Source organism: Somniosus microcephalus, chromosome 10, assembly GCF_052327205.1.
Source record: "Somniosus microcephalus isolate GS21.2 chromosome 10, FLI_Smic_1.0, whole genome shotgun sequence".
Taxonomy (NCBI): Eukaryota; Metazoa; Chordata; class Chondrichthyes; order Squaliformes; family Somniosidae; genus Somniosus; species Somniosus microcephalus.
Genome location: NC_140996.1, coordinates 203342845 through 203363134, shown reverse-complemented (window position 1 = coordinate 203363134; position 20290 = coordinate 203342845). Strand labels below are relative to the sequence as shown.

Here is a 20290-nt window from a genome sequence, read left to right as displayed (position 1 = left end):
CTCATTCACCGATCAACCTCTGGCAGCCAAGTGAGAGGATGTGTTGCAATGAAGGGTTGCCCTATTTCAAAGAGAGGATCATCCAGTGGTGGTTGGGGGGGGGGGGGGGAATAAAATTATTTTTACAACCCTCCTTCAAAGCATTCATTTGAAACAGGCATTGAGTGATTGAGGCAATTTTCAGATGATCCAGCCGCATTAATCAAGAGCTCCTTTAACTTGAACAGAATTTGTAACCTCGATAAGCCTTGGAACAGTCAGTGCACAGGCTCCACACGCTTAAAGCATTTGCACATTATGGGGCATTGTGCACATCAGGCGCTGAATAAGCCTCAGCATCTGAAAACATTGCCGGACGAAGATGGCCAAAACGTTGCGGTGTTTCGGTCACTGATGCTCACGTTATGCTCCCCGTCTTGTCCATCTTGCATCATTTCCTACAAATTGGTTTTAAAAATTAAAACTATGGGCTCCCTTGATGGCTCAGCTAGTTAAGCAAGTGAGTAGGAGAGACTGACAGACCATGAAGGTCCCAGGTTTGATGAGGTAGCTGATCTCAGTAGGGATTCTACAATCGGCATCAATGCCTCTGGGATGAGGAGAGGAACATTGGGCATGGACCTGCTCCTGATGTCTCAGCAATGGCTCCTGTTGGAAAAGCGTACAAACAGGCATCATCTAAGAATAGGATCAGTCTCAGTCATGATGCCTCTGCTGTTGACACTCACGGGGAGGTGATTTTAACCCCAAAAAACAGGTGGGTTTGGGTCAGGTGGGAGGTTACAGAGTTATAAAAAACGGAATCCCGGCCCCAACCCGCCTACTTCCGGTTATAATGAAAGTGGAACAGGGGTGGGCAGACCACCCACTTGCAGAAGGCGAGCCGCTCATTTAAATATTATAATGAGACTCCGTGCCTCATGGTGATCCATCAGTTCAAACTTAACTCTGGCTGGCCGGGTTTCCCAGGCCTCGGAGAACCCGCCAGCTAAAGGGAAGTGAGGACTGCTGGATCCAGGAGGTTAAGTGCCTTTACACTTAGCTGCTGGCTCCAGCGTCCCTGCCTTGCCAATCTCCCGCGATTGGACACCTCCCGATCCCGGAGGCCTCCGATCCCCCCTCTTATGTTCATTAATAAATAGACATTCTTATTATGAACACAGCTAGCTTTTGCTAGACACTTTTATTGAGCACATGTGGACTAGGTACTGTATCTGTAGAGGCTTCCAATCTTCACCCTCTGCTTGTAGCAAGACCGCACCTAGGCCATCTTTTGATGCATCCGTTGACACTTTGATTCTTTTTGTTGGGTCAAAGAAGGTGAGTACAGGTGTGGTTGTCAGCACTGTTTTGAGGTTTATCCACTCTTGTTCATGTCTTTCTGTCCATGCGAACTCATTTGTTTTATGTAGCAGGTCTCGCAGACAGGCTGTCTTGGCTGACAAGTTAGGAATGAACTTTCCAATGAAGTTTATCATCCCCATGATGCGTAGCACTCCTTTTTTGTCAGTGGGTCGGGGCATTTTGAGTATGGCGTTTACTTTTTCCATATCTGGCTCTATTCCTTTACCAGATAGATTATCTCCTAGGAAAGTGACTTCCTGGACGCCAAACTGACACTTGGCTTTGTTGAGCTTCAGTCCATTCCGGCGTATGCTCTGTAGCACTTTAGTCAGTCTCTCATTGTGTTCTTTCAGTGTGGAGCCCCAGATGATGATGTCATCAACATAGACCCGAACTCCTTCCAGACCTTCAATTATGTGTTCCATCGCTCTATGAAAGATTTCAGATGCAGATATTATCCCGAAAGGCATTCTGAGGAAACAATACCTGCCAAATGGTGTGTGGAAGGTACAGTATTTGGTGCTCTCTTCATCCAGTTTTAGTTGCCAAAATCCTTGTGAGGCATCGAGCTTTGTGAAGTATCTGGCACCTGACATTTCACTGGTGATTTCTTCTCGCTTGGGAATCTGGTAGTGTTCATGTTTTATGTTTGCATTTAAGTCCTTTGGATCCATGCGTATTCTTAGATCATTGTTCTTTTTCTTTACACATACCATGGAGTTAACCCAGTCTGTTGGCTCTTCGACTTTCCTGATGACTCCTAGTGTGGTCATTCTGTCCAGTTCATTCTTGAGCCGGTCACGCAGGGGTGCTGGAACTCTTCGTGGAGCATGTACCACTGGCTGAGCATCCTCCTTTAGCTGGATCTTGTAAGTGAATGGTAGAACTCCAAATCCTTTGAACACATCCTGGAAATTATTCACTACAGAATCCACCGAGTCATCTGGTCTGCTTATGGCACAGTTTATACGGTAGACTCTCTTGACCAGTTCTAAGTCCTCACAAGCTTTGTCACCCAGTAGTGAATCAAGTCTTTCAACCACAACAGAAAACATGAGATGACGCACTTTGTCTTTGACTGTCACTTTGAGTCTGCATACACCTAAGCTATCTATTTTCTGTCCATTACAGCTCTTCAGTAGTACTGACTTTTTCTGTATTTTGGGCTTTTCTTTCATATTGTTAATGTCACTCATACTGATTAAGTTTGCTTTTGCCCCAGTGTCTAGTTTCAAGGTAACTAATGCTCCATTTACCTGCAGTGGGATCATCCATTTGTCCTCTTTTACTGCATTAACTTTATGTTCAGCATTGTCCATTTCTGAGGGCTGCACATTTTCTGTATCCTTTTTGATATTGTCACTTGACACCATTCCTACAAAAAATGTCTCACTTAAATCAGTGTCCTCAATTACATTAACTCGTTGCCCTTTCTTAGTTTTTACTTTTGAAAAGCATTGTTTGGCAAAGTGATTCTTTCCATTACACTTTGTGCACATTTTTCCAAACGCTGGGCATTGTCTTAACTGGTGTTTGTAACCACAGCGTTTACAATTAAAAATTTCATCCTCTGATTGCTTTTCATTTCTGTTCTGCCCACGTTTCTTCGCCTTGTAGGACACAGCACCGACAGCAGCATTATTACTCATTCCAATCGCATCATTATTGATTTCACTGAAAATCTTCGCGTGCTTTCGAGCTAGCTCGCTGGCTTGGCATATTTTCACTGCATTTTCCAAATTTAGTTCGGTTTCTCTCAATAGACGTTCCCTGACTTTTTTATCATGAATACCAAACACAATCTGGTCACGAATCATGGATGATTTCAGCTCAGAGAAATTACATGTCTGTGCTTTCAGTTTCAGATCAGTTATAAAGCTATCAAAAGTCTCATTTTGCTGCTGTGTCCTTGAACAGAACATGTATCTTTCATAGGTCTCATTCTTTTTGGGAGAGCAATGTGCATCAAATTTTTTTAGCACATATTCTAATTTTTCTCTGTTCTCCTCTGGATTAAATACAAATGTATTAAATACCTCTATCGCCTGTGGGCCTGCAACCGTAAGCAGCAACGCTATCTTCCTTGCGTTTGGCTTCGTACTGAATCCGATGGCTGCAATGTAGAGTTCGAATTGTTGTTTAAAAGTCTGCCAATTGTAGTCGATTTTTTCTGTGAGTTTCAAACGCTCTGGTGGCTTCAAATTCTCCATGTTGCTTTTCACAATTTTCAGCAGATCTTCGCCATCCTGGTACCATCTTATGTTCATTAATAAATAGACATACTTATTATGAACACAGCTAGCTTTTGCTAGACACTTTTATTGAGCACATGTGGACTAGGTACAGTATCTGTAGAGGCTTCCATCTTGACTGCTGCCTTGTGGGTGGCCTAGTGCCTCATGGGTAATGTAGTCTTAATATACATACAGCTGGGTAGTGTAGTCTTATACATACAGCTATATACAGCTCTACGGCTCCACCTAGTGTCCACTATAGAATGACATGTTATTGATCATTACACCCCCTATGGCCTTCGATCCTCGGCCCCCAATCCCCCCTCCAGCCTGCGATCTCCCCCCATCTGGCATGCGATCCCCCCCTCCGGCCCCCCACTCCCGATTACCTTCTGGCCTCCCCCTCCAGACCCGATCATCTTCCCGACCGCGCCACTCCAACCCCGATCCTCCTCCGGCCTCCCCCCGATTCCTCCCTCCCTTTTCCTTGCGGCCTAGTGCCACAGGCCCACCCGCCCAACATGCCGGCCAGCTTCCCTGGCTGCAGGCGAGAAACAGAGCTTTGAAAATGCTAATCAGGCCCTGCCGTTAAATTCGGCAGGGCCTGCGGGTAACCTGTTCTCCCAGGTTTCCCGACCGCTTTCCAGCCCCGCCGCTCCCTACTTGCCTCCAAATTAAAATTCTAGACACTGTCTAGGCTTACACACGAAAAATGGCCAATTAGGAGAGGTATGGAATCGTACACCAATAAGGAGTCAGTGACTTCAGGAGAGGAAGAGAGAAGAAAAATAAAATTCCAGGCTCCAAAAATCACTTCATTTTAAATTTCCCTTCAATTGCCAATTGTCCCTGCTCCTCTCCTAAAGGAACGGTTTAGCGCACAGCTCACAAGCACCCTACAGTAAATCGCCCATTCTTCGTGTGTGAGCATAGGTACGGTCAGGCTATTCAGTTGTGTAGGTCTCGCAGCCAAGCCTGATCCTGCCCCCACCTGACATCCCCATGGGTGCAGTTTCTAGCAAGGGCCAGAGTATAGTGTTCGGGAGTGGGAATCATGGTTGACTTTTTTTTTTTTAAACCTTCCTAGCCTGGGACACTGAGTCTAATTTTAGCACTTCAGCTTGGCAGAGATCAGCTAACTCAACACTGATCAGGAACCAAACACAGGGCTTTCTGATTTGTTTGTATGGCTTAACTATACGCTGCGGTCACCAGGTGAGCCCTCAAAAAAAGCATTCGTTGCTCAATGGACCATGGAGTTCCCAGCACTAATTCAATTTATCCCTTCACCTACACAAGAAAGATGAGTTTCAAGGCAAACGTTTTCCAGCTACTGAGGGCAGCCATTGATTGCTTCGGAGAGATTGTGATCAAACTTTTCTCGCCAGACAATGTCATTCCCTACTACTGCTGGCTAAGATATATAAGGAAACTATAAATGTCAGCACAGAAGTGGTTTTAAAATTAAGATAGTTAATAAAATCAAGTGATTAAATAGTAGATTCATTTTTTGTATGTTATCTTGCATTGTAGTATAAAGAAAAAACAATTTGAAGAAATACTACAACTTAATGCGTTACAATTATTTTAGATTCATTTTTTTTCTAGAGCAACCCCGTATTCAGTTTTGCACTCAGTAGGTTGCAGGACTCTTGATCAGAGCCACCCCCTTTGAAGTGTTGACAAAGGTTCCACTACTGCACCCAGTATTCCTTCTTAAAGTTAGTATTTTTGTAACCAAATGGCCACTGTAGGGTCTTATCCTATTATTATAACTCCTTGATTTCATGCAATTTCAACCATCAGCAAACATGGTATGGTAGTCTGCTGATAATTAATATTGGAACTGCTAGGCGGAAAAAAACCATGGTCCATCTAGTTTACTTTCTACCATCCTGGTAGTCGCATGATACAACAATAATGGGAGCTGTTGACTAATCATGGCAATCAATCTCTATCAATTAGTCTACAACAGACCCAGACAGGAGGCGAGGAAAACCCCAAATGGTGGAAAGCTTTGGGAACCATAAATACAAAGTAATCTGTTCCTCCTAAACATGCTGAACTTACCACGTCATGTCTCAAATTACTCATAGTGCATCCCAAAATATTATTTTCTAAAAGAAATCTATCTAATCTGCTTTTGAATGAATCAACGCTATCTGTTTCCTCTGTTTCCCTGGGGAGTCTGCTCAATAGATTTACCACTTGTTCACAACACTTCACTGGACAAGTTATTTTATTAGGTTTGGTACATCAATAATCCGTATGCAGAAAGGGAACGGGACTGATATACTTACAACGCATCATCAGCACTGTCTGCACTCAGTGCCAGTTTTGTCCCATCTCTTAGGTAAATCATCAGCATACATTCCCTACTGCTTGCTTCAGGTGGCAAGCCCTCTGCGGAAGAAAAGATATAATAATGATTAAAAAATAATAATAAACAGGTGAAAGACAGTGGAATGCGTGCTCTGTTGCCTCTTAATTGTTTCCATGGAAAACAGTTTGCAAAATTAGCTTTTACAAAAATATTATTCAGAGCTTGCACTATTTCAATAATTTAAAGAAAAAGGATTCATCGGTTTTACACCCCATTTACGTTCTGCGCTAAATTCTGCCAGAAGTGAAGATGCACACACCTTAGCTAAGGTGCAGCCCTGCAAATGATGGATTTAACCCTCGCAGACAACATTATCAGCCCTAGGATCCGCCCATCAAACGTATGCCGCTATAGAACAGAGGTAACTTCGGGGAAGAAAATTATTTTATTACATAAATTCCTTTGAATTTGTACCCCCCCAGAGTGAAACCTGGAAGAACTCTTCTATGAAAATGAGATTTTGGTAAGTAGGGGTAAAGCACAATTGAAAATTACTACTAGTCTCAGAAATTTATTGTTGCTTTTATAGATGGCTCATACAGCACTTTGCAAAAAAAATGACAATTATTCATAAGGATATAACGAAGATGCGAAAAGAACAAAAGTCACAATGTTTGGCTAGCAAAAATATCTTTAATTTTCAGTCAGACTGTCAGGATCGGACTGAGTATGGGTGATGTGCGGAGGGAGAGAAAACGGTAAGAGCTGTTGGTGAAACCAGTTCAGGAAAGCTCATCCAGTTCCTAGTTGGCATGAGACCACAGCAAAACTCTGCTCATAATTCAATACATTCTCAATTAAATCTCAAATCTCTAAATTGGCGATCTCAGTAGCGGTCACGGGAATATGGAGCATGGAAAATGGGAAAATTCACATGCGTGACTTGAGGCTTTCTACTGAGGTTCAGATAGAGTAGAAGGAACTTCAATCTGAAATATCTACCTAACAATTGTTAGTGTTACATTGGATGCCAAAGTGCAACATCCTATTTATACAATGGGCCGGATTTTGCTCTTGGCAACGAACGAATGGCGCCAGCCGTCCATTACAACTACACTTGCCCACAGACTTTCTACAGGCTTTTGCACTGGGACTTGCTGTGATTAGAAAGCCATTTTGGCACAGCTCCCTCTAGAGGGCATCTGGGACCTGTGTGAACAGGGAAAGCAACAGAATATCTCCTTAACCAATCAGATTGAAGAATCGTTAATGAGTCACGCAGAGTCTGAATCAGGAAGTGTCAGTTAGAATAGTTAATTCAATACCAAATCAGGTACAAAAAGCGAAACAAAGCGAGGGAAATAAAGATGAGATTAAGAGAGAGAGAGCAATAAAAGAGACAGAAAGAAAAAGTAAAAATTTTTTTTTAAGTTTAAATCTCCAACAATAATTAAAATCTGAAGGAATGAGACGCCACACTTGTCAAAGTTAATTTTCAGTGCTAGAGAGGTTGTTTGCCAGTAATTAAGACTCATCATGCCATTAAAAATGTACTTGCACTGGAATGGACAAGCCCTAACTTTTTCTGGTGAGTTTAGTGTTTACCTATCATGTAGGTACAGCAACTTCACGCCATTCTATCTATTTCAATGCCGAATATCTCGGCGAAATACTGTTATAGCGAAGCTTCTGGAGGAGCAGGGCAACTCGGACTGCAACTTCCTGATTTCTGCATTTAACTACACATGTGTGGTCGCCGGAAGTTGCTGTGTGATTTACACTTTAATAACGGTGAGCGCTGTTAGCCTCACTGTATTTCCACCGCAAAATCCAGGCCTATAGGTTTTTCTAAAACTTGTGGTGGGGGGGGAGGGGGGAAGGCGGGAAAAACACCGATATTGTTCACTTGGAGCATCTATTTTCTGCTTCTTTGGCTTACCATAGGAGTTGGGATCAAATCACAATTCAGCAATAACATAGAGACACAGTGTGATTCTGTCCTCAATGTTGACAGCAATGAACAAAGTGCAGGTGCAGAAGAAAGAAAAAGAAAAAGAAATGCAGATGAGGGAAAGTGAAAGAGCGATAACGGAGAAAGAAAGAAATGGAAAAGAAAAAGAGGATCGGTGGAGCTGATTTTAAGTGCCTCCATGACGGCGGCAGCCCGAAAAATGGCACAAGACACTTAACCAGCCCGTTCACGCTGGCAGTCTGACTGCCACCATCACGGGTAGGCCCCTGAGAAGGGCAAGGGGGCCCACCTGCTTCACGCAGGAAGTATGGCGCTCATAGGACCCCGCTTGCAATTTTGAGGTACAAATGGGCAGAACGTGCGCTGCCAATGATCCGCCCATTTGCACTGGAGTTAAGCGGCCTAAAGAGCGGTGCTTAAAAAGACCACGGGAGACCACTCACAAAGGTACTTTTATTTTGTGGGCCCAGTAGGAGCAGGAATGCTCCTCCTGGTCCTACAAATATAGTTTGGCCACTGCCCCCAAATCCCTGGAGTTGCTTCCCTCCACCCCACCACCCCCCCAACTTGGGCTCCGACTGCCAGTTGAACCTGTGCAGCTGCCGGACGATTTGCTCCCCTCTCACACTGGCAACCTATCGCAGCCCTCAGCTCGCCGGCAGCATGCAAACGATGCCCGGGCCTCAAATTGCTCACTCCGCCCGTTGTGCGCCTAAAATTTAAATTGGCCCCGATGAGAGAAACACAGAAAAAAACAAAAAGCACGGCAAGAAAGAAAGGAACGAAACAGACAGGGAGAAAGGTAAAAAGGTAAGTGCGTTAGACACAGAAGAGAGAGCAAGCGAGGAAAAGCAAATGCTTTTTCATAAAATGTAAACTCGTGTTTAACTACAATTTCAACATTTTGATGTTGGCTAGGATTGTGTGTTCTTAGTTTTGTGTTTTTTTATTTTGTAAAATTTGAACAATGCAGAATAACAGCAGCAGTATGATACTTGGTCACATAATTGTCTTCATGATTTTGAGAATAATTGATACTGCACTGTTTCTTAGGCTACACACTTACTATTCCATTCGAAAATACTGTAATCAGGTTGGTTGAGTGTGTGGGATGAAGTAAAGAAAAAGGAAAAATGACAGAATTTTACATCTGCACTGAAGGCTTCAGGAGAATTGCTTGTGCCAGTGTATGTTTATAGGTTACTAGTACTGTTACTTTGTCCTGTTGCAGAATTTTATGAAGGATCTGGATGTAGTGTTCAGTGCCTGAGGCTCACTAAACGATCAGGAAAGTTTTTTTTTTTAATTCAAAAGTCGACAGGGGGCTTTATCTTGAGCATATGTGAGTCATGAAATACAAACATATAGAGGACTTGCAGCTACATTTATAGTAAAGTCACCTCCACAGCAATTAGTAGCTTCATAGGTCTGGCAACATGGACAGTTGGGATGCTATTGGAAATATTGGTGTTCTCTCAGGTTCAAGGCCAAGTGACCATCTTTATCTGTGTTGTCAAAACCACTGGATGTTTGACTAATACTTGAAGACTTAAACTAAAAAAGTCCTATAAACAGACTACAAACCTAGCAGTGCCACTGACGCTAATGGTACAAGGGATCATTGATGTGCCTTCAATAACCACAAAACTAGAAGTTATAGACTTAAACAAGTTGGCTTTTAATCACTAAGATCAGAGCTAACATCTCAACACACTGACTGGCTCGCAGGAATGAGTCATACAGATCCTGGGATCTTTATGTAAGAGAAGTCAGGGGCGGAGCCAAGAGCCAAGACCTGGAACATTCCAGGTTAGTCAGGAAAGAGGAAGTGAAACTATACACCGTGTGGGGGAGGGTAATATACATGAGTGCAAAACGAATACAGGCAAGCCAAACACATTTCATTACATTCACCCCTTCTTTAGATTTAGTCCATCGGGGTGATGTTTCTTAAAAGTTGGTATAAGTGAGTCTGTCAGGAGGTTTTGCGGTTCTCAGTGATCGGCGCAAAGCCGGTTGGGGTGCCTCTAGGGGAGTGGATTCTGGTTCCTCCGCTGTCCGGGCCTCCGCAGTGTCTTCCAGGTTATCTGCAGTGTCCTCCAGGTTAAAATTGGGTATTGATACCTCTGGGCGTCCTGTCTCTTTTTGGTGTAGGTCTTCCTCGGGTAGTCTCTCATCGTTCTCTCCGCTCCCCGAGGGAGCGAGGTCTTTTATGGAAACAGTGTCCTCTTGCCCGTCAGAGTATTCGATATAGGCGTACTGAGGGTTTGCATGGAGGAGCTGTACCTTTTCCACAAGGGGGTCCGTTTTATGGCCTCTCACGTGCTTCCGCAATAGTACTGTCCCCGGAGACGTCAGCCACGCGGGTAGAGATATGCCCGAGGTAGATTTCCGGGGGAAAATGAACATCTTTTCGTGAGGGGTAGCGTTAGTGGCTGTACATAACAGAGACCTTATGGAGTGGAGCACGTCTGGGAGGACTTCCTGCCAGCGGGAGGTCGGAAGGCCTTTTGACTTTAAGGCTAACGTGACAGCCTTCCAAACAGTAGTATTCTCCCTTTCCACTTGCCCATTACCCCAGGGGTTGTAGCTAGTGGTTCTGCTAGTGGCTATCCCCTTTGAGAGCAAGAACTGGCGCAGTTCGTCACTCATAAATGACGTCCCCCTATCGCTGTGTATGTAGTTCGGCATGCCAAACATGCAGAATAGATTACAGAGACACTTGATGACCGTGGCACTGGTCATGTCTGGGCAGGGAATGGCGAAGGGGAAGCGGGAATATTCATCGATGATATTGAGGAAGTATACGTTACGGTCGGCAGAGGGAAGGGGTCCCTTGAAGTCCAGACTTAGGCGCTCGAATGGCCGTGTGGCTTTGATAAGGTGTGCACGGTCAGGCCTGTAGAAACGAGGCTTGCATTCCGCACAGGTGCGGCAGGCTCTGGTCATTGCCCTGACCTCCTCGATGGAGTGGGGCAGATTGCGGGACTTTATAAAATGGTATAGTCGGGTGACCCCTGGGTGACAGAGGTCGTTGTGGAGACCCTGTAATTTGTCCGTATGAATGCTGGCACACATTCCCCGCGATAGGGCGTCTGGGGGTTCATTAAGGGCTCCCGGCCTGTACATAATATCATAGTCGAACGTGGATAGTTCGATCCTCCACCTGAGTATTTTGTCATTCTTGATTTTCCCCCTTTGTTTGTTATTAAACATGAAAGCCACCGACCGCTGGTCGGTGAGCAGGGTGAAACGTTTGCCGGCTAGGTAGTGTCTCCAGTGCCGCACTGCCTCCACTATAGCCTGTGCCTCCTTCTCGACAGAAGAGTGCCTGATTTCAGGTCCCTGAAGGGTTCGGGAGAAGAAGGCCACAGGTCTCCCAGCCTGATTGAGGGTCGCAGCTAAAGCAAAGTCTGACGCATCGCTTTCGACTTGAAAGGGAATGCATTTGTCCACTGCACACAGTGCAGCCCTTTCAATGTCCTGTTTGATACTGGTGAAAGCCTCCCGAGCTTCAGCTGATAGTGGAAAGGACGTCGATTTAATGAGGGGTCGGGCCTTATCAGAGTAATTGGGCACCCATTGGGCATAATACGAAAAAAATCCCAGGCACCTTTTTAAAGCTTTGGGATTGTGTGGCAGGGGCCTTTAGGGGGGCGTAATCGGTCAGGGTCCGGTCCAATTACCCCATCTTCCACCACACAGCCGAGGATACAGAGACGGGTTGTGTTGAAGACACATTTGTCTTCGTTGTAGGTTAGATTCAGCTTTAGGGCAGTTTTTAAAAATCTCGCAAGATTTAGATCGTGGTCTTGCTGGTTGTGCCCGCAGATAGTGACATTGTCCAGATAGGGGTAGGTAGCTTGTAGTTTATTCTCATCAACCATGCGGTCCATCTCACGTTGGAAGACCGAGACCCCATTTGTTACCCCGAAGGGCACTCTGAGAAAATGGTAGAGGCGTCCGTTTGCCTCAAAGGCGGTGTATGGGCGGTCCTCCGTTCTAATGGGGAGCTGGTGATACGCAGATTTGAGGTCGATAGTCGAGAAGACTCGGTATTGCGCGATCTGTTTGACCATTTCTGATATGCGGGGTTAAGGGTAGGCGTCCAGCTGGGTATAAATATTAACAGTCTGGCTGTAGTCAATTACCATCCGTTTCTTTTCGCTATTTTTAACTATGACTACTTGGGCACGCCACGGACTGGTACTGCATTCAATAATGCCTTCCCGCAGGAGTCTGTCCACTTCTGCCTTGATAAAGTGTCTGTCTTCCAGACTGTACCGTCTACTTTTGGTCGCTATGGGCCTACAGTTCGGAGCGAGATTAGCGAATAAAGAGGGCGGGCTGATTTTTAAGGTTGATAGGCCACAGACTGAGTGGCGGCTGGGACCCGCCATATGCTAGCGTGACACTTTCGTGGTGGCACTGGAAGTCCAGGCCCAAGATTACATTAACACAGAATTCTGGCATCACGAGGAGTTTAAAATCCTTGTAGTCCGTGCCTTTTACAGTCAGTGTTACCACACAGTAGCCCAAAATGTCCGAAGTGTGGGGCTTAGCAGCCATAGCAATTCTGCTCCGTGTAGGGGTTACCGTTAATGAGTGCTGCCGTACCAGGCTAGGGTGGATAAAACTCTCGGTACTCCCACAGTCAATTAAACATTTCGTTAAATTCCCGTTTACCTGTATGTCCATCATGGATTTTGTCAACGGGTGTGGCCTGGATTGATCCACCGTGATCGAAGCCACTGTTGGGCCCTGGACGGCTGTTGAGTCGGGAAAAGATGGCGGATCCCAAGATGGCGGCCCGCACGAGGCGGTGACGGAGTTGGAAATCGGATTCCCCCTGCAGACTTTGCTAAAATGCCCCTTTTTCTTACATTTGAAGCATGTAGCGTCCTTTGCTGGGCATCGTTGTCTGGGGTGCTTGGCCTGGCCGCAGAAGTAGCATTTCGGGCCTCGAGACATTGCCGCTGTAGTAGGACTCCTGGGTGAACTTCTGTGTGGGGACTCCGGCGGTGTAGAGCTGGTCTGAGACCTGGATGGGGAAGATGGCTGATTCCAAGATGGCGGTCCCCTCGGCGCGCACGAGGCGGTGAGGGCCGCATGGCCGGAAGAATAAGAGTCAGAGTTTTTCTGGGCCACGTCCAGCGATCGCGCAGTGGCCACTGCCTTTTTTAAGTCCAGGACCTCCTTCTCCAGCAGTCTCTGCCGGATATAATTCGATTTGAGGCCCGTGATGAAGGAATCGCGGACCAATTCGTCAGAGTACGCGTTGGCCGTCACGGCCTTGCAGTTACAGTCCCGGACCAAGTCCTTTAGGCCCTGTAAGAAATCGTCCATTGATTCCTCAGGTCGCTGCCTGCGTGTAGCCAGCAGATGTCTGGCGTACACTTCGTTTACTGGCCTCTGGTATTGGGCCTTCAGGATAGTGATGGCCTCCGTGTAAGAGGTGGCGTCCCGGATGAACGAATAAATCCGATGATTAACGCGAGTAGTCAGTAGACTCAGTTTATCTACCTCGCTAGCGGATGAGGCCCTCGCGAAGAGTTCGAAGCATTTGAGCCAGTGTCCAAATTGATTTGATGCTTCAGCAGAATGTGGATCCAAGTCCAGACGCTCTGGTTTTAGGAGTCGATACATCCTAGTATTCTTTAGTGATTAAAATTGATGTGCCTTCAATAACCACAAAACTAGAAGTTATAGACTTTAACAAGTTGGCTTTTAATCACTAAGATCAGAGCTAACATCTCAACACACTGACTGGCTCGCAGGAATGAGTCATACAGATCCTGGGATCTTTATGTAAAAGAAGTCAGGGGCGGAGCCAAGAGCCAAGACCTGGAACATTCCAGGTTAGTCAGGAAAGAGGAAGTGAAACTATACACCGTGTGGGGGAGGGTAATATACATGAGTGCAAAACGAATACAGGCAAGCCAAACACATTTCATTACAATCATCTTGCCTCATGTTATCCTAGCAGCTCCAATGTCACAAAAATGGATAATTATTGAGTTCCTCTGTAAAAATACATCTAGCCAAGCTGTTTCAGTACAGCTACAACACTGGCATCTACTCGACAATGTGGAAAATTGCCCAGGTATGTACTGTCCACAAAAAGCAGCACAGATGCAACCCAGCCAATTATCATCCTATCAGCTTACTCTCAATCATAAGCAACGTGATGAAAGGAGTCGTCAACAATGCAATCAAGCATCACTTACTCACTATTAACCTGCTCACTGATGCTCAGTTTGGGTTCGGCCAAAAGCCACTTGGCTCCAGACATTACAGCCTTGATTCAAACATGGACACAGGAGCTGAGTTCCAGAGACGAGGCGAGAATGACTGCCCTTGACATCGAGGCAGTGTTAGACTAAGTGTAGCACCAACAAGCCATAGTACAATTGAAATCAATGAGGATCAGGGGAAACACTCCAGTGGCTGGAGGCCAATCATCTCAGTGCCAGGATATTCCTGCAGGAATTCCTCAGGGCAGCATCCTCGGCCCAACTATCTTCAGCTGCTTCATCAATGTCCTTCCCTCCATCAAAAGGTCAGAAGTAGGGCTGTTTGCTAATGATCGCATAGTGTTCAGCTCCATTCGCAACTCCTCAGATAATGAAGCAGGCCAATCCTGCGTGCAGCAAGACCTGGACAACATCCAAGCTTGGGCTGACAAGTGGAAAGTAACATTTGCGCCACACAAGTCCCAGGCAATGACAGTCTCCAACAAAAGAGAGCCTAACCACCCACCTTTGACATTCGATGGCATGGTATTCCCATCGCAGAATCCCCCACCATCAACATCCTGGGGGACACTACTGACCAGAAACTCATCATGAACAGACACATAAATGTCATGGTTGCTAGAACATGTCAGAGGCTGGGCATTCTGCAGCAAGTGGCTCACTTCCTGACTCCCCAAAGCAGGACCGGCTTCACAGAAACCCCACAGTGCAGATAGAGGCCATTTCGGCCCATCGAGCCTGCACCGACACATATCCCACCCGATCCCCATAACCCCTACACCAACACATATCCCACCCTATCCCCGTAACCCCACGTATTTAATCCCCCTAACACTAAGGGTCAATTTATCATAGCCAATCAACCTAACCCGCACATCTTTGGACTGTGGGAGGAAACCAGAGCACCCGGAGGAAACCCACGCAAATCGGTGATTTAAAAAAAAATTGCTCAAAAGATAGCGGACACTCGATTCGTGCTGAATGTAATTTGCGCTTGAAATTCCGCGACCTTTTGCGCTTGTTTCACCGATTTGGGAAACTCCAGGCCTATATTCCTACAGCTTTATTATTTTTTTTATTTATCATGTTTCCATTGTGCTCCGTGAACCATTCAATCTCCTCCATCCCCAGATAAACATAAAAATATTTAACATAAATATCCCCTTACTTCTGGACTGGTCACAACTGGCTATTCTACTCTGTTCCAATGACATACCTGAATGCCAACCTCAGAAAAGCAACCATAGGAGAAAAGGACCCTTTAATCCCAAAGAAGAGGAAAAGTTGTCTCGGTTGGCAAGTCTACTGGGAGTTTTCTTACTCTAGTAGGCCAGTATGTCACTATTACTGCATCATAGAAAACATAGAAACATAGAAGATAGGAGCAGGAGTAGGCCATTCAGCTCTTCGAGCCTGCTCCGCCATGCAATGAGATCATGGCTGATCATCCAAATTCAGTACCCTGTCCCTGCCTTCTCCCCATATCCCTTGATCCCTTTAGCCTTAAGAAATATATCCAACTCTTTCTTGAATATATTTATTGAACTGGCCTCCACCGCCCTCTGTGGCAGAGAATTCCACAGGTTCACCACTCTCTGGGTGAAGAAATTCCTCCTCATTTCAGTCCTAAATGGCTTACCCCTTATCCTTAGACTATGACCCCTGGTTCTGGACTCCCCGGCCATCAGAAACATCCTTCCTGCATCTAGTCTGTCCAGGCCTGACAGAATTTTATAGGTTTCGATGAGATCCCCTCTCAATCTTCTAAACTCCAGTGAGTATAAGCCCAATCGACACAATCTCTCCTCATACGTCATTCCTGCCATCCCAGGTGTCAGCCTGGTGAATCTTCGCTGCACTCCTTCCATGGCAAGGACGCCCTTCCTCAGGTAAGGCGACTAAAACTGCACACAATACTCAAGGTGCGGTCTCACCAAGGCCCTGTACAACTGTAGCAAGACATCCTTGTTCCTGTACTCGAACCCTCTTGCTACGAAGGCCAACATACCATTTGCCTTCTTAACCGCCTGCTGCACCTGCATGCTTACCTTCAGCGACTGGTGCACAAGAACACCCAGGTCTCTTTGCACTTCCCCTTCTCCCAATCTATTGCCATTCAAATAATAATCTGCCTTCCTGTTTTTGCCACCAAAGTGGATAACCTCACATTTATCCACATTATAGTGCATTTGCCATGTTTTTGCCCAATCACCCAACCTGTCCAAATCGTACTGGAGTTTCACGACATCCTCCTCACAGCATACCCTCCCACCCAGCTTTGTGTCGTCTGCAAATTTGGAGATATTACATCCAATTCCCTCGTCCAGATCATTAATATATATCATGAACAGCTGGGGTCCTAGGACCGATCCTTGCGGTACCCCACTAGTCACTGTCTGCCACTCGGAAAACGACCCGTTTATTCCAACTCTTTGCTTTCTGTCCGCCAACCAGTTCTCTATCCAAGTCAATACCTTGCCCCCAATCCCATGTGCCTTAATTTTGCATGCTAATCTCTTATGTGGGACCTTATCGAAAGCCTTCTGAAAGTCCAAATATACCACATCCACTGGTTCTCCCTTATCTATTTTACCAGTTACATCCTCAAAAAATTCCAGTAGATTAGTCAAGCATGATTTACCTTTTGTAAATCCATGTTGACTTTGTCCGATCCTGTCACTGCTTTCCAAGTGCTCTGCTATTACATCTTTTATAATGGACTCTAGCATTTTCCCTACTACCAATGTCAGGCTTACCGGTCTATAATTCCCCGCTTTTTCTCTACCACCTTTTTTAAATAGTGGGGTAACTTTAGCTACCCTCCAATCCATGGGTACTGTTCCAGAGTCTATCGAGTTCTGGAAGATGACCAGCAATGCATCTACTATTTCTAGGGCCACTTCCTTAAGTACCCTGGGATGTAGATTATCAGGCCCCGGGGATTTATCGGCCTTCAGTCCCATCAATTTTCCTAACACCATTTCCCTACAAATACTGATTTCTTTCAGTTCCACCCTTTCATCAGACCCTATGTTCCCCGGCATCTCTGGGAGGTTATTTGTGTCCTCCTTTGTGAAGACAGAACCAAAATATGTATTTAGTTGGTCTGCCATTTCTTTGTTCCCCATTATAAATTCCCCTGATTCTGACTGCAAGGGACCTACGCTTGACTTCACCAGTCTTTTTCTCTTCACATATCTATAAAAGCTTTTACAGTCAGTTTTTATGTTCCCTGCAAGCTTACTCTCATATTCTATTTTCCCTTTCTTAATTAATCCCTTTGTCCTCCTTTGTTGAATCCTAAACTGCAGTGTGAATCTTTTCATTTCTCACACCAACTATTCTGAGACAGACAATTTGTGTTGAATTACAGGTACTTATGTGCTATGGGCCATCACTCATTAGGAAAAGCATTGAGACTGCCCAAACTTCGCATAGGAGATTTTTACTAATAGTATTGAATGGATTCAAATCAACGTCCCAGTGTCCTAAAACACCATAGTATTCAATTTGCTCACTGAAAAAGAAAAACACTTGCATTTATATAGCGCCTTTCAAGACCTTAGTGCGCCCCAAAGCACTTTACAGCCAACGAAGTACGTTTGAAGTGTAGTCACTGTTGTAATGTAGGAAATGCGGCAGCCAATTTGCGCACACAGCAAGCTCCCACAAACAGTAATGTGGTAATGGCCAAATAATCTGTTTTAGCGATGTTGATTGAGGAATAAATATCACAGAATCACAGAAACCCCACAGTGCAGATAGAGGCCATTTCAGCCCATCGAGCCTGCACCGACACATATCCCACCCGATCCCCGTAACCCCTACATCAACACATATCCCACCCTATTCCCGTAACCCCACGTATTTAATCCCAACACTAAGGGTCAATTTATCATAGCCAATCAACCTAACCCGCACATCTTTGGACTGTGGGAGGAAACCGGAGCACCCGGAGGAAACCCACGCAAACACGGGGAGAATGTGCAAACTCCACACAGACAGTCACCCGAGGCCGGATTCGAACCCGGGTCCCTGGCGCTGTGAGGCAACAGTGCTAACCACTATGCCACCGTGCGGCCAGGACAACGGGGATAACTCCCCTGCTCTTCTTTGAAATAGTGCCATGGGATCGCTGAGAGGGCAGACGGGGCCTCGGTTTAATGCCTCATCTGAAAGATGACACCTCCGACAGTGCGGCACTCCCTCAGTACTGCACTGGAGTGTCAGCCTAGATTTTTGTGCTCAAATCTCTGGAGTCTTTTGAAACAAGACATTGTAAAAGATACAAAATGACAGAAAACACTTACCTATGCATTCATATCCTGCCTTTACATTTATGCAGTTTATTTTTAGGTGGATACTATCTTCCAATTGACGGCGATTTTCATCTTGATAATACACAAGGCTACCGTCCAGCCATAAATCAAACCAGTTCTTCTTCCATCGCCGAAGTATTGAGCCTGCATACACACACCAACAAAGTTACAGATTTTCTTAACCCATTTTATTCGCCCGTCATAGTGTTCCTACATTAGTGAGCAATTTAAGAAAATCACTGGATGCTGTCACTGCATTTTAAAAGTGGCTCAGTATAAATAACTTCATTTTAAATGGACTAATAAATTAAATCCCTGTCCCCCCTTAACAAAAAATTACGGGAGGGGGCGGGGACACATTATATTCGCAAAAAAAAAACACTTTTGAATTTATAGCAAAACTTTTAATGTTGTATATTAAAAATGTAACTGTAAACTGCAACTACTGGTTGATTTAAATACTTGTTTTAGACGTCCATAGATATTAGATGAAATTTAAATTCAGCAGAATTTATTTATGCAATATAATTCCTTTCAGACTGCCCCCCCCTCCAAAAAAAGAATTCCACACATTAAAAACGCTCACTACTTATGTTCGAGTGAACGAACGAACGAGCGAACGAACGGATGATTGAACGATTGAATGGGTAAACGATGCCAGTAGAACTGGCGTGATATGGTTTTTTTTTGGTTTATTGAAATAGTGGTAGTTTGTACTGTAAATATTATTGATTTATTGGTAAAAAATTATCATTGCATTTATATTGTTAACCATAAAGCTGTTTTTTAAGGCTTTATTCTTTTCTTATTGTGGTCAATGGATGTAATGGATTTACTTTGTAATTGATGAGTTGTATAAGTACTGTTGTACTTGAATAAAGAATTAAAAGAAAAACTCACTTTGTCTCCACAGCCAGCCACTCTTCACCAGGGCCATTTCTGCACAGATGTCTTCGATCCGGAGCCGATTCCTCGGGAACTCCACTTCCACCCAGGCCAGGACTGAATTCGCACGATTACACAACTCGGTCTCGGCGCTTCAACCCGTAGCAAAAGGCGGACTCTCCTTTTAATCCTGATCCGAATTTACCGGATTAGGATTTATTGTCACCGGATGATCCGTCTCCTAAATAGGAAAGTCAAGAAGGTTCCAGAAAACAGGTCACAGTCGCTTTTCAATCCCGCACATTAACCAGCGAAATGTTCGACGAGCTGTCCTTCCTGAACAGACGCCCTCAATATTTTTTTAAAAAACATTTTGTTTTAAATGTAGTTTATACAACTCACTCAACGATTTTTTGTCTTTCGTAGTATTCCTTCCCGGATTCCCGAACTGAGGTGATGTCCCGTGTAAGATCCAACCACCATGAATTCACTATAAAAATATTATGATAACTTTTCATTTCTAACTTGAAATGAGTGCGATTCTAACTCATTTTTAATCACACTCCATTTACACTCTTTTCAACAGTCTCAAATATATGAAGAAATATATTAAAAGTCTACAATTAAAAGTGAACCAATACTATTGCATTTGCGATTTTAAAAAGCTTTTTTCCCCCAAAAGTAACTATGCATTTCACAAAAGCAAAATACTGCTGGAAATCTGAATTATGCATCTCACGGTATATTTTAAGGTGAAAGTTATAATCGCAAAGAAGTAAGATTATATTGGAAGCCCTTTATTGAAAAGCTTCAACATAGATCACATTTTAAAATCCTAAACCGGGTGATAAGTTTGGTACAGTGTATCACAGGAGGTTCCCGAACGCTGGGCTCTTCCAAAAACTCTTCCTTTAGTTGATACTTTTTTGCCAGCTTTGTTGCGGCTATTCTCGAAATGT

The 20290-nt window shown here is 44.7% G+C and overlaps 1 protein-coding gene across 1 annotated transcript in view; it reads right to left on the bottom strand.

Annotated features, from left to right (window-relative positions):
- Window positions 1–19876, bottom strand: part of plekhb1 (pleckstrin homology domain containing B1) — a 109848-nt gene extending 89972 nt beyond the window's left edge. Inside the window, exons 1-3 of the mRNA XM_085999458.1 lie at window positions 19347–19876; window positions 18438–18590; window positions 5879–5981 (exon numbers count right to left, since the gene is read on the bottom strand). Of these exons, the coding sequence (XP_085855584.1) occupies window positions 5879–5981; window positions 18438–18590; window positions 19347–19383 (293 nt within the window). The 5' untranslated portion in view covers window positions 19384–19876. The remainder of the gene's footprint in view (window positions 1–5878; window positions 5982–18437; window positions 18591–19346) is intronic.
- Between the last annotated feature and the right edge of the window lie 414 nt (window positions 19877–20290).